We start from the raw sequence: 15,320 nt of genomic DNA on the forward strand, positions 1-15,320 counted from the left end.
GAAAAAAAGACAAAACAAATAACGATTTGAGAATAATGGGAGCTAAAATATAAAGAATAGAGAATACTGGGCAAAAAATAAAATGAATAGAAGAAAATGACTTAAAAATTGAATACTATAGTACATAAATGAAAGCCCCCTCCATCCAGAACCTCAAATAAGAACTCAAGCAGCACGATAAGTGCTAAAGGACTTATAGGTCAACATATGGTCTTCCACAATAGACAATGCTTAAAGAATATTATATGTCAAACTCTTTATCTAACGAGTCTAGACGATTTCATTATTGTCTAACATCAGCTCTCCTTTTGTGACTTTAACAGATCAGCAACATTATCTTGATAAAATAAAAGAAAAGAAGAATATATATATGTAAACCAACTAAGAAATTTTCTGAAAAGCTACTGCAAGATCCTCAATATCTTCACCCTCCCCCCACCCCCCTAACCATCTTAATCTATTACATATTATTTAAAAGTTTTAACCATAAGAGACTGAATAAAAGGGTCGAAATGATAGGGCGTGATGAAAAGAAAATGGAAGACAGGTCGGGTAGATGGGCGGATCCAGGTTTGAGGTTAGCGGAGCTTTACCGTATAAGAATTGCTGCGATCGGAGGAAGGCAGAAATTTTTGGCAATTTTTTTGCCAATAATGACATTTCTTTCTGATTTTACGTGCCGTCTGAATTCGACCCAGGGTTTGGAAGTAGGAAATGTTTTCCGGCATATGTTCATTGTCTTTATAAAACATCGTTCAATTCGAGTAAGTGAATCTCTTTAAAAAACGAAAACATCTTCAAGTTGATGATTTTATTTTCATTCTTATATATACAAGTACATATTTACAATTTTATATCAAAGTAATAACTCTGAAACACACAAACATATACACATATACAAACACACAACCATACACACATATACACACCTTTTAAATTGATAACTATACAATAACAAATAACAAAATATATAATTCAACAACAAAACAATCAAGGAATGTTTATAAGCACTCGTAACAAATATATGTAGACCTTTTTAAGTTCACTCGAATGTCTCTTAAAATTGCACAAATCTTTGGCGGAATGTCATTTTCATGGCACTTTGCGGCAGTATCAGGAAATAGCACCTCAGAATCAGTCAACTGACGAAATCACGGATGGAGGATCACACCTAAAATAAAATAATAAAATATTACTTTGGCTTCAATTAAAATTTATAATTAACTTGTAAATTTAATTATATAAGATGCATATATCTACATTTTCTTGAAAAGTTGTGAATGATAATGATATATATATATATATATATATATATATATATAATAAATATTCTTCAATTATAAAGTAGGTTTTTAATCTTATGTGACTGTAATGGTAAGATAGTCAGAAAATAAATACTTGATAATTTTGTTTTAATTTTACTCCACTATTGTTACAATGGAGTGAGTTTTCTTAAATGTAACTATACTGGTTTTTTGATTGGGTTCTTATTGCTCAGTCTTAAGTTTGCTATGTTGTGATTTGTATACTCTAGTTTGTCTTTTGATCGTTTTTTATTTGGGGGGGGGGGGGGAGGGGGCATGGCATTGTGACTTTGTTTTCGAATTATGGTTTTGAATATCCCTTTGGTATCCTTCGTCTCTCTCTCTCTCTAGAAAGGGACCTCCAAAATTGTTGTAACCCGATGTATTACATCATAAATCATTAAAACATCATGTCCGACGGAAGTCTATTTGAATATTTTTATGCCCCACCTACGATAGTAGAGGGGCATTATGTTTTTCGGTCTGTGTGTCCGTTCGTTCGTCCGTCCGTCCGTTCGTCCGTCTGTCCCGCTATAGGTTAAAGTTTTTGGTCAAGGTAGTTTTTGATGAAGTTGAAGCCCAATCAACTTGAAACTTAGTACACATGTTTCCTATGATATGATATTTCTAATTTTAATGCCAAATTAGAGTTTTGACCCCAATTTCAAGGTCCACTGAACATAGAAAATAATAGTGGGAGGGGCATCCGTGTAATATGGGCACACTATTTTTATCTATGTAATATGATTATTACCATGTGAGTTGCCTTGTGGACTGCTAATGTTCGTGCCTGACAGAACCCTTTTCCACAGACTGCACATTTGAAAGGTTTGTCTTTGGAATGGATATACCTGAAATAGAACATAAAACGATATAATATGACATTACAAGGGATTAAACACGTCCGGTCTTACATGAACATCGCCGATCTGATTGCTCACATTAGTTTCTGCTAGTACAAAAAAAAAATCAGAAGTTTTATATGAGAGCCCGAGTTTCTAAATAACTTGTAACAGTTTCCTACATACTGATGGGGGTAAATCAGTTCCTTAAATTTATAAAAAATGACATGTTGATTGTTGACACCCCTCCCTAACTCTTTTTATATTAACGTGAATCAAAATTACAAAATTACGAAACTAATTGTCCTTAAAAAGCAGTGAAAGTTGTCATCGAATCAAACAAAAGTGAATTTATGTTCCGAGAAACTGATTAATAAAACATACTTGTGATCTCTGAGATGGTCCTGTCTTCTGAACGCTTTTCCACAGATGTCACATGGGAATGGCCTCTCGTCTGTATGAGTTCTCTCGTGGATCAGTAGATTATAAGACTTGGTAAAATGGCGACCACAGTATTTACAGATGTATTCTTTCTTAGCTCTGTAATAAAATTTTACTTCATTATATATATTTCAAGGCACAGTATGAGGGTCTGGATGGAGGGGGAAGGGGGTCTTTCAATTATGTATTTTTTTAAGCATTTTTTCTCTATTTATTATAAATCTTGCTCTTTATTCTCTATTCTTTATAATTTAGCACCCCATTATTCTCTATTTTCTATTTTTTACCTATATTTCTCTATTCTGTAAACCCCATCCAGACCATCCAGTATGCACGATTTGTAGGTTCTATGCATTTCCATTTCAACCAAGAAATAAGTTTTCAAGTTTTAAACAGGAAGAAAGTTTATTCTTTCATTTGAAATTTTTCGAAAAAGGGAAATGAAAAAAAGGAGGAAAATTGGCAAAGAATAGCTAAGCCTGTGACATATTCCCTCCAAAATACAGAAGTTGTGTCTATTAAGCTTTTGTGCATATTTTAAATACTAATCATGTGTGTATATTTCCTTAGCAACAAGTAAAACGTGTGATACTCGTTTAATGTGGTAACGCGTTTCCTTTCATTCAAATTTGTGTTACATTCAATTTTTATGTAATACTTGTGTGTATGAAAAAACAAACATGACTTCCTTAGGTATATATTTTTCATTAATTTAATCTTTAGGCATATTTTTGAACGAAGAATGCAACATAAATGATAGAACAGGTCTGAGGGGGCCAGATGAGCTTCTCAATGTGGGGTCCGATTCAACCACCCAAAACCAACACCATCACTACTCACATTAAATATTATTTTGGACCTCAACCTTTCTTCTTATTTAACACACTCTTAAATACGTTTCGCCAACTATTAAAACAATCACACAATGGAATTTGATATCTGAATACTATATCTTCTCATATTTAAAACATCATTGTATTTGTATAATTGGTATAAACACTTTAATAACGAGTTAGAAACTTTGTCAACGCAATTAAATATGTACAATAAAGTTGTTTTTTTTCTAATGTTGAGATTAGCATATACGATTACTAGTCAAGTTGAGGTTCAATACAAAACTATTACCTTCTTGGTTTTTTTCCTCTGTTTAAATCCATTTTCAGCGGGTATTTGTTGTAATGGAATGGGTACCTCATACGCATTCTGAAATGAAAGAAAAAATCATTACATTAGAATAAAAGTAATGTTTGCAACTTTATACAAAAGCATTTTTAAAACGCCAAATTCTACAAAAAGTATCTAATGAAACGGGTTTTAAAAGTCTCTCGTGGTTAAAAAGAGTAGTGTATTAACTATACGGGTTAAATTTTCACTTCACTTCCGACTACAAAGGGAAGTCACTCTAAATTCAAAATGAAAAGAAAAATTATCCCTGATGTTTGTATGATAGAGAATAATATAGAGTAAAATTTTAAATTTCACAACTTGAAGAATGACAGTTCTTCAGTAGCTATATATGTATATAGATAGATAGATACGTTATGATTCAGGTTAAATTCAAAAGAATTATCTAGTTAACAAACAAAAGTTTCAATTCAAGCTGCTGAGCAACATTACATTACAAAAATGTCCTTACCTTGAAGATTCTAAGATGTACCGCCATGCATGACTGACTACATATGCGTCTCTGGTCTTTTCTGGAGAACTGGCTTCTTCATCGCTGTTTCCATTATGTCCAGTTGCAGCTTCAGCTAAGTGGTGGAAGTCGAATTTTGGTGTTTCAGGTTTTTTATACTCTAAAATTAAAAGAACGATATGAGCAAATTGCATTTTCATATTACCTTTAAGTGGTCAATTTCCTGTTTCTATGAGTGAAAAGGCTTCGAAACATAAAACCAAGTAGCAGTTTCAAGTGATCATGCGCTAACTATTTCGTACTTTCCCGCGCTTTTAAGTAGAAAGACAAAAGCTACTGAAAACACTATTTCTCGGTTATTCGCTGCGTCATTATTTACAATATATGTAATCTTAATAACAATTTACTTCCAGAAAAGTGGTTTTTCAACGAAATGATTGTTAATTGGCTATGTTAAATGCTAGATAAGACAAAAATTCGACCTCATTTTGAATGAAACTTGACATCTCATTCACAAGCTTCCTATGAATAAATTAAAATTCTTTCATGTCCGATGTTTAAGCTTATCTTTTCCGAAAGTATTGTTATCTTTCATCTATTATAGTCATATACGAGGCTATATAGAGGGTAATTTATGTCCTCATTGGCTGTGATTTGACCGCTTTAACCACACTTTAATGAGCGGCAGGCTTCTGTTTACTGCGTTCTACCACATGTTCGTTGTTGTTTTGTAGATTAAAATATTTGAGAATTTTCGTACATTATTTTTTTACTGAAATATCAATAAGTTTTTATTCAGTAACACGAATATAAGGTTTGTAATGGATTTATGAATCAGCCATTGGCAGGTAAAACTATTGTACTTATTCAGACCAGACAGCTGTGTTTGGTCTGTTTATTCTTCTCCTATAAATCATTTCTTTTATAATTCAAGTCTTCAATAAATCATACTGGTATTCATATTACATGAAGAAAGACTTATTCTTTGATTAACATGGGTTTTTGTTTTGTTTTATTTTTCATTTCATTTGGGGGGGGAGGTAGGGGTGGCTGTTCCTCTTTTTTCATTGCTTGACTGAATTTTATGTAATTTTTGTTTGCCATTTTGCTTTCGGTTCGGTTCCTCATCGTTTGTCTTCACTTCTGGCTGGCCAAACGGGTTTACAATGAAGACAAATTTTAAACTCAAACGCTGACTATTTGTAATGTTCTTTGCACATGAGCAGATAATCCCTTTGCTTCGCAATGCTTTCCCCTTCTTTCACAAATTATACTCTGGTAAAAATTAAGTAAGCACGTATCCATAAATTTAATTATAGTAATAAAAATGCATACCTGATGCAAAACTGTCATCTGAAGAAACCTCTGGAGATGAACAACTGTTTGCTCGTGCTGAAAGGTCAAGGATGGGACTACTGTCATGGTAACTTGGCAGGTAATTTCGAATGCTTGTTTTGTTTGGTGTAGAGTATGCCGTCTGGAGCATGAACAAATTGTTATACATCAGACTGTAAGGGTAACAGGATAAAGCATCGCCATAGGTCATCTGTGGATATAGTAGCGAGGACTGCGGACAACATGATTGAGATGGTTTACTGTACACTGGTGACGGACACACTATACCTGGACTTGTCATGATGAACAGTTTATTCTACAAAATAAATTATCAACCTGAAAATTCAAGTTTCAGTGGATATTCGTCTAAAATTATTCGGTGCTTTTGACAAAAACAACATTCATACTTCAACGGTTCTTTGACCATATTTTTGTTGTATACATGATTAACGTTTGATTAATTCTTGTCTTCCTAACGTCCAGTGACAAGTACTTCAAGACGAAAATTTAAAATTCGAAATTATGAGCAGAGCGCACACATGTTTTTCATTTCTCCACTTTAGCAAAATTCATGATTTGCTATCCAGAAAAAGATTTTTGTCGAAAAGTTGGACGAAAAATGTACATTGGCATAATGAAAAAAAAAATTCAATGAAAGTTTCGTGGAAATTAAGTCAGATTTTGAAGGAGTTGTGGAAACAAGATGTCCACACGCCTTCTGTTTATAAGTTAAAAAATTTCGAAGTAAAACCCAAAGATAATTTAGGTTAAAAACTAAAATACAAAATGCATAATGCCACTCGATATTATAAATTTTCTGTGAAAGTTTCATTGAAAATCACAATCTTGTGTAGGAGGAGTAAAGTGCATAAAGTGTACGCACAGACAGACGGACGCGTATACATCGCTCACTTTTTATCGCCGCTACAGTAAGCGAGGGTAAACCAAATAGTAAAAAGAGATGGTTGTGCAAAGCAGGTTGACAAGATTTGGACTTTCGCTAGAAATTTGAACTTTCGTTGGAAAAAGAGGGGAAAGATATCCAATGTACCCTTGCAATAAGACAAAGCGTTCTTTCAACAGTAAATAGCTGTATATATTTGTATATCCCGAATGGCTAAATGGACACCCTCTTTGTGTGTTACCTCCCTGGACGAGGGAGTTGCTGGTTACTACTATAATTATATACACCAGTCGGACCTTGGGAAGAATATTAACATACAAATTTTGATTTTTATTCACATAAAAAAATAGTGAAAATCAATTCAGTTCCTAATTAAGATTTAAATTGATTAAAATGTGATAAGCCTGTGGTATTAAGCTTGGATAAGTATGCTGCCGTATCATCACAATAGGTTTAAGGTTGATAAAAAAAAAATAAACTGTCCTCTTTAAGAACGAAAATAGTCAGATAATTCCTACTCATATATATCAAATTGTAAAAGTTTATTTATGTGATGGTGTTGAAAAGGGAAATTCCAAGTATATCTTATTCCTCGATCACTAATCCTATACATGTAGTATATAAGTATCCGTGTTCATATACTATATAAGTATATCATATTGTTTGTCAATATTTATACCAATCATTTCCGGGATTCAAAGGTGCAAATTGAACAAAAAAAAAATAATTTTGCACGTGAGTTTTTTTTTTAATGGAAGCAGAAAAGCGGTACTTTTAATTGAATAAAGAAAACAAAACAATCCAACCCCTAACCCCCAAGTACAAACATTCATTTTGCACTGGACGATTTCTTAATGGAAGCAGAAAACCGATACCTAAAATTGAAAAAAGAAACATGAAACCGATCCCCGCCCAAACGAAGTGAAAAGAGCTAGAAATCTGAAGTTTGTATCTAAAGACCATATTACAATCTCATTTGAAATATGACCATTGAAATCCGAACAGGAAAATGTTTTTCAGTTTCAAAATAACCATAAGAGTTTTGGTTGCAATTATTTCATAGAAGCTTTTCCATGAATAGACAATTTATCCTACAAACAAGTAACATTACGTACTTTTAAAATAAACAATAAAAGAATTACAAGTGGTGTTGCAGTTATTTCATAGAAGCTTTTCCATGAATAGACAATTTATCCTACAAACAAGTAACATTACGTACTTTTAAAATAAACAATAAAAGAATTACAAGTGGTACAAATAAAGACATACGATTTTTGTTTATTTTTCCAAGAATTTATTGGAACGGGCATTCTTTAACCCAGATTAAAATCTTTGTCGGAAGAGAAGCTTTGTATTGTCTTTGAGATAAAAATTAATGCATGATGGTTAAAATTGTCCTTCAATGCAAAATTTTATAAAACATTTTAAGTTTGCAATATTGTTACAAAATTGTCTCCCACAGCAACGTTCCAAACTGTATGTGAATCTGGGAGGGGTTTACAGAATACAGAATAACGGGCCAAAAGATAAAAAAAAGTATAATGGGATGTTAAAATATAAATAATATAGAAAAATAGGGGGAAAATATAAAGAATAGAGAATAATTGACAAAAAAAAATTAGAAAGAATAGAAAAAATTGACAAAAAAATATAATAAATAGAAAAAATTGACAAAAAAAATATAAAGAATAGACAAAATTGACAAAAAAAATGTAAAGAATAGAAAAAAGTTAAAGAATACAGAAATGAAGGACCCCCTATCCAGACAATCCTGTACTGCATCATGTTTTTGAATACGTAAAATCATTGAAACGTTTTTAGTCAAACTTTCTAGTTGCTTTGCAACAAGAGCCCTGCAGACGACAGAAGCAGAATATAAACAAAGGTTGTTTATATCCTTGGTCTTTTTGTGGATAGTTTGACAACATATCTCGTCTGCTTAATTTTTCTAGTAAAGTATCATGTCCTTTTTCGTGTGCTTTTAGGTCAATGGATCATTTTGATTGAAGTGTATTCTAATTTTCAGCGAAATGATGACGATTTCATAAAACCTCGTTTTTAAAAACAAAAATACACTGCAGGGAACTTTTAAAATTTCATCATACATGTAACTGTTCTGGATTTTTTTTTTAAATTCCAATTATATATGCGAATAAAATACAATTTTAATTGCATCAGAATCCTGGTTGAGAGTAAAATAATGTATATAATAAGACGCACTAAAATATGTATTATTAAGAACTCAAAGGTAGAATTCCATGCTGTCCACGAGATGAAAAATCATTACTTTATTTCCTTATAGACCAAAATGGAGGTTTTTTTTGCGCCCGTCTGCTTTTGGGTTTTTTTTTCGGGTCTGGGGTATTCAAAAATAAACCAAAATTAATATTATTTGAAAATAAAAAGGCAAGTGTTTTTAAGGGGATTTTAAATTGGAATAATATAATGGAAAAGAAAAGATATGGTGCAATTCATGACACAAAATCCTTTCACGCACATGGAAAAACCAGAAGTAAATAAATGGCGTTTTTATTGTTGTGTTTCATCTCAAAGTCATTATAAAGCTTTCATCTGGGAGAAAAAAATCTCACATTGCAAATTCAAGACGCGCTTAGCACTGGTTTGAGCGTAATTATTTGCTAAATGATGACCACGCTACAACTGTGTATTGAAAAACACAGCTGCTGGTGATATTAACAAATTGTAAATTGAATCTGGCAAAGAAATCTAAAAAATACTGTCCTAAGTTGCACCACAATTTCGCTGTACACCAAAGAAACAATTCAAACAAACAAAAATAATAACATTATATACTAATTTGTAGTTAGTAGCATGACCAAAATTTTGAACAGTAATAATTTTAATTAAAAAAAATTGGTGTCAAATTGTTGTTCTAATATATGTTGTTTTTTTCTCTGGTGGGCTAGCGAGGTTTTGAAAATTGAACTTGACGCAAAGCAGAAACAGCCTAATTACGATCCTACGTTGACCTTTTAATCTCATAAATAACTCATGGAATTTCTTAAGTAAAATGAAAATCTTTTCTGGAATTACAGACCGGACAAAATAGTTTGGTCAGACGTCAAGCGTATAATTGTTTCCCCGATTCTTTCCCATTAAAAGTTCATTATCAAATCCCAGTATGGTTATGAGATGTGTGGATGTGGACGGGGTTTTCAAATAGAAAACAATGGGTACAAAATAAAGAGTAGAAAACATAGGCCCAAAAAATAAAAAATAGAGTTTATTGGGATGCTAACATATAAAGAAAGACAGTTTATTGGCAAGCAAATAAAGGAAAGAGAAAAATGGTATTAAAATTACAGAAATAAAGACCCACCATCCAGATCCTCAGATGTGCGATATTTGTCAATAAATTAACACAGCAACCTAGCCACATAAATAATCAAAAGACATCTATCGGACAACATGTATTTTTTTTAAATATTCGACCACCAGTATTTTACTTTTATATTTCTTCCTGTGATTTTTTATTCATAATTTTATATTTTATCGTTAAATTTATTGTTATAAAACTAATTATTATTAGTATTATCATCCGGAAAGTATTAAACTATCTTTCGACCTTTTAACAAGTAAAGGAATAGATCCAATAAATAAATGGCAGATATATTTTGAGAGAAAAAAATGTCCGTATTCGTGACAGCATAGAATGCTTTAACTTTTCTCATAACATTATATGAACTGGTAGCGCCATGTTGTATGAACTTGACATTAGCTACTTCATTCTCTATGAAAATATTCTCTTCAAAATACTGTTCAGGAAAAGAACGAGTGAATCAAATTCGTATATACTTAAAATGTAGAGCTTTTGTATACAAAAGCCTAGAATGAATGAATGAATCGTATACTATACTTTTTCCATATAATAGCCAGGTCATGAAATAAAAAAGTCATCAGTATTTTAACAACTTCCTTTGGGAGCAACAAAGTGCCTCAAATACTAAAATATTTTAAAAAAAATATAAAATTTATAATTTTGTAATGTTTAATTGAATGATAAAATAATTGTATTATTTTTGTTATTTATAAAAACATTTAACCTTTGATCCAACATGGATTTAGACTTTTATTTTCATTGGTTTCAACCCAAAATGAGAACAGTTAACTTGAAAGAAATTAAAACTATACATGAGTCCCAGTGATATTGGTCCAGCAAAAATATGAACAGCAAAAATATTAAAGAAAAAATTGAATCTAAATTTTGTTTTAACTAATTTTTAATTAAAAAAAAATAGATATCCTAACGATTCGGATGAATATCTTTGAAATAAAAATTTAAAAATATGCTCATATAACATAACACTTGAAGATGACTTAATAATGATTACATTTTAATTCCTCTCGCAATTAAATTCATATCATACATATAGTTCAAGTGACTTTGTACAAGTACACATATACTAGTAAATATATATATTGCACCACTTCATTTAAAGTTATATTTCGGATTCTTGTCAAAGGTTACTTTTTAAGTTGATTTAAAATCGAAACAATGTTGTTTATTTTAATAAGAAATATCAAAATAAAATAAATCTACACAAAATATTAACTAAATATTTAACAAATTAAAATATTAAAAAACTTACCGTTAATTATATGTTGACTCTGACAAATTGTAATTTATTATGAGCAGGTATTTCCCTGTGACCGGCTATTATAAATTTTCGAAAGACAAAGACTGTGTATTAAAATAGTGTCAGTGAGTTTTGATTAATATACATAACGCAACTAGTCTCCGCTAGGTGGCGCTATGACGAGGCAATGTAAATACTTGTAAGTGGACACTTACAAAAATTTCGTTTTTACAGGCTGATGTGTCGGCAAACTAAAAAAAGAATGTTGAGATGTAACATAAAACCGGAACAATTAGTAATATGTTTACAAATTATCACACGTAATTTATCTCAATTAAGTAATTCACGAGTTGATTATTGAGTTAACGGATAACGGATTTATAATTAGATGACTATAGCGGACAATACAAGATTGTTTTTGTATACCTATAATCCTTTGTTTACTAAATAAATAATTTTGAAAAAGGTGAAAATAATTCCGTCAAATATTTAGGGGAACTGTAAACATTTTAACAAAGAAATGTCCCTCCCTGTGTTGTTTCAGTTTGTTCGTATTGGCTATATCATCAGAAAAGTCAACACGATAGGACTTTCAGTTTGCGGTGATATCTTAGCTTTTTTGTTTGATATAGACACTGAAGATGTAACACATTGAAATGCATATAGGTTTTAGTATCTTTTACAATATATATATATATATATATATATATATATAATAAACATATTTAATACCTCTTCATGATTTCAACTTTTATTTTGATTAACATCTTTAATTCAGATATGATATTGATTTGGAATTTAACAGAAACTTCGGTTTCATAAAAAAATCAAATCAGTGGCATATTATTATACGGCTTCAATTTTCAATTTCAACCAATTTTTTTTAAGTTACATATAATAATTATTTCAAATATGATATTCATTTTGGAATTCGCGACCCTTGATTAAGATCAGTTGTTGTTTAACTGAAATTTCGATTAAAAAAAAACAACATTCTTATATATCAGTATATAGATATTATACCTCAGTCTCCAATTTCAACTTTTTTAAAAGTTACATCTATATTTCAAATATGATATTCATTTTGGAATTCGTAACCCTTGACTAAGACCAATTGTTGTTTTACTGAAATTTCGATTTCATAACAATGAAAAAGCATTCTTATATAGCAGTGGCATATTATTATATTCTTCAATTTCAACTTTTAAAAAAGTTACATCTATATTTCAAATATGCTATTCATTTTGGAATTCGTAACCCTTAATTAAGGTCAGATGGAGTTTAACTAAAACTCAGTTTCATCACTCACAATTGTAGGTTTTTAAGAAATGTTTTAGAATTTTTTAAAAAATGAGAAATTATTGGGTTAATGTACAGAGGTCATATATAGAGACCTGGTTCTATTAAAATCAAAGATTAGGTCACAGTTGGTAAGACTAAAAAGGCCAAAGTCGTGTTTTTCTTATAAAGTAGAGTGATGGTTTTATCTTGTTTATTATGATCCTGTGTGTTGGTCTTATCATTATTAGGGGATGACTATTTGTTAATATGGGGGTGTGGTGGCAGCATTAAGTTTGCGGATTGACTATTCATTTTCATCTGTTGCTACGCATGCTAACTTTTTTTCACTTTTTGTATATAACTCTTTCCTGCATTTTGTGTTTCAGAACATTTATTTTCAATCTGTCTTATGCAAGGTTATTTATTTTCAGCTCTAACCAGGCCAGGATTTTCATTGTCAAAATCCTCCTGGCTCCCCCTCCCCCTCCCCGAATTTAAAATCAAATGGTCGTCCCCTTATTTTATTGCACCCTCAAAAGTTTAATTTTGTTAGTTTTTATGGACTTTCCATCTTTGAATTTGCCTTGGAGTTCGGTTTCTTTGTTATACTTTTTCCGTATCAATGCTATCTGAGGATTTCTATTGCATGTCGATTGTAACTCTGGTACATGTGAACTAGGATCTAGAACAAATCTAAATGATGAAATATAATAATATGACACGTTCGGAATGGTGTACTTTTTTCATTGTAAAATTATAGAATAAATCTATTGTGTTCATAACAAATGTCTGGTTCTGTATGTTATGTAACAAAGGCTTTGATATAGTTTATGGATATAACACTCATTTTCAGTCTTCTGTGATTTAAATTTGTTCTTTTGTCACGATTATACTTTTTCAGTCTGTCAGCTGATTTCGAGAATAGGTTGCTCTTAGAAAAAAAATTGCATTTTCCCAGTCTTCTTTAAATTGGATAAGATTTCATAATGATAACACCGATAGCTTATTGGTTTAAACATGGAGGTTATTTTGACGGCAGTCTTATACTTCCATGGTTTAAATATCAACTGATTTGATTCGAGCAGAGAATCGTGTTGGAAACCATGATGCATATTTTGAGATTACACATTTCAGAGGATAGGTGGTGGCCATGACTGCTAGCCATGATTGCATAAAGTCCAGTGACAGTTATTTAATTCGAATTAAGCACGAAGTTAATAAGGACCATATTGTTGAAATGGTTCAATAGCGGTCCCTTGTCGGCGAAATTATATAAGTGAATTTTGAATCGCTTTCCCGTCCGATGAAAATGTCGTTACAAAATCTCCAATTAAAATGCCCAAACTTCGGCTGGTAATTTTCAAATCTCCAGTTGTGATTTGACAACTCTGTCAAATGTCTGCTTTTGTCTAATTTAGTTCAGTTTTAAATTTGGCTATTTGTAGTTTATACGAATTCGTAAGGGAAAAACAAGAATACTAGTCAACAAAAGAAACGATACAAGGCCATGTATTTTCCATATATAATGAAATTGGATACACTGTATCTAGGTAAATAATTGCCCAATTGGTCTAATATTTACAGAGTTTTATTTTCTTATCAAAACCATTGATTTAAGGCAAATACGCGAATTTTTTTTGCAATTTTTGTTATTTCAAAAATCGTATTTTCACCCAAAAATTTAAAAATCGATATTAGAACATTAAACTTAAACATGGTCTGCTTAAAATTTTGAATGCCTTTGCAGGTATTTGAATACTTAATTCTCATCTTCGAAATTAAATTTTGTCATCACTTTCCGCAAAATAAATTTGACCCCTGTGTTCAATAACACGGTATTTTCTCACTTTCCAATTTAGTCAGATTCTTATAATCATATGCATTTGCTTTGCAAATGAATGTTTTTTATTGGATAATTTAACATTTTTTTTCTATTAACTATATTTTATGATAAATTGGAGTTCAAACTTGTGTATCGTTACTTTTGTTGACTAGTATATTAAAAGTTCCTGAGCAACCACCACAAGATATAACTTTTATTTTTAAAAAATACGTCCTCTATACGTGTCGCAAGTAGCAAGTTGGCATCATTGTGCCTTTACACATGAGAATCTTAATGGCAGTTAACATTCTCGAAAAAATTTGATTGGTTCATTTCCCACAAATTAGAAAAAAATCAATTTAGAAGATGAAAATAGATTCGATTGTTAAAATTCAGTGCAAATCGATTTGACAATTGTATTGATATTTTTGTGAAATTCAAATATCTGAGAAAAGGCTAGAGTTTATATGTTTTATATTGTCTGGTATATTAATACAATGTACGTTGAAATATTACACTCCGAATTAACGAAAATAGGTGTTACTGTTATTCGTCCTTTTTGTGCGCGGGGGTGGGAGGAGAGGATTTATCTATTTTCTTATTTTCATTGGAAACAAGCTGTTTTTCGCTTCCATATGAATATTTCTTTCAAAGACATTTAGAATCAAACATTTTTTTCTGAAACCGCGAAATGTATGACTTTCTGAAGTAATTGATTATGTGATGACCAGTCTGGGTGAGGACCAGTCTGGGTGAGGACCAGTCTGGGTGATGACACATGTAATATATTTCTCATGTCAACTCGATATTTTGTCACCTTTTAAGGAACAAACTGAAAAGTAACGAAACTGTGGTGAAATTATCAGAATTTCCGTAATTGTTATGATTTTATGGTAGTAGTACCATAAGATTCCTGTAATAAACGGTATACAATGGCGCCCACAGGGTCTCTGGTGTAAATTACCTGATGAATGCTATTGATATTCATGGTAATAAAATTAAATAGGTAAAAGTTAGTTCTAGCACAGAATATTTCAAGGAACCCATTTAGTACAAAACAAGCGGGAAAATTATACAATGAAATATTTTATGTAACGAAAAATATCTTAGTAGAAACTTGGAACGTTTAATGATTAAAAGAAACATAAAATGATCGG

The 15,320-nt window shown here is 31.1% G+C and overlaps 1 protein-coding gene across 1 annotated transcript; it reads right to left on the reverse strand.

Annotated features, from left to right (window-relative positions):
- Positions 1-796: 796 nt before the first annotated feature.
- On the reverse strand, positions 797-11,221 carry LOC127723734 (protein odd-skipped-related 2-like). The gene is made up of 7 exons (XM_052230489.1): positions 11,073-11,221; positions 5,559-5,874; positions 4,224-4,383; positions 3,713-3,790; positions 2,531-2,686; positions 2,059-2,155; positions 797-1,171 (listed from the first exon to the last, which is right to left on the reverse strand). Exons 2-7 carry the CDS (start codon positions 5,857-5,859, stop codon positions 1,166-1,168), a joined length of 798 nt encoding a protein of 265 aa, XP_052086449.1. The 5' UTR covers positions 5,860-5,874; positions 11,073-11,221; the 3' UTR covers positions 797-1,165.
- Positions 11,222-15,320: the final 4,099 nt, after the last annotated feature.

The sequence above is a fragment of the Mytilus californianus genome, unplaced genomic scaffold (genome assembly GCF_021869535.1).
Source record: "Mytilus californianus isolate M0D057914Y unplaced genomic scaffold, xbMytCali1.0.p SCAF_13, whole genome shotgun sequence".
NCBI classification, from domain to species: Eukaryota; Metazoa; Mollusca; class Bivalvia; order Mytilida; family Mytilidae; genus Mytilus; species Mytilus californianus.

Excerpts from the sequence above, each read along its gene's own strand:
- LOC127723734 (XM_052230489.1), bottom strand. The coding sequence starts at position 5,859 with ATGACAAGTCCAGGTATAGTGTGTCCGTCACCAGTGTACAGTAAACCA. Across the intron at positions 4,384-5,558 it reads AGATGACAGTTTTGCATCAG|AGTATAAAAAACCTGAAACA; the intron begins GTATGCATTTTT and ends TTTTAATTTTAG. Across the intron at positions 3,791-4,223 it reads TACATCTTAGAATCTTCAAG|AATGCGTATGAGGTACCCAT; the intron begins GTAAGGACATTT and ends CTTTCATTTCAG.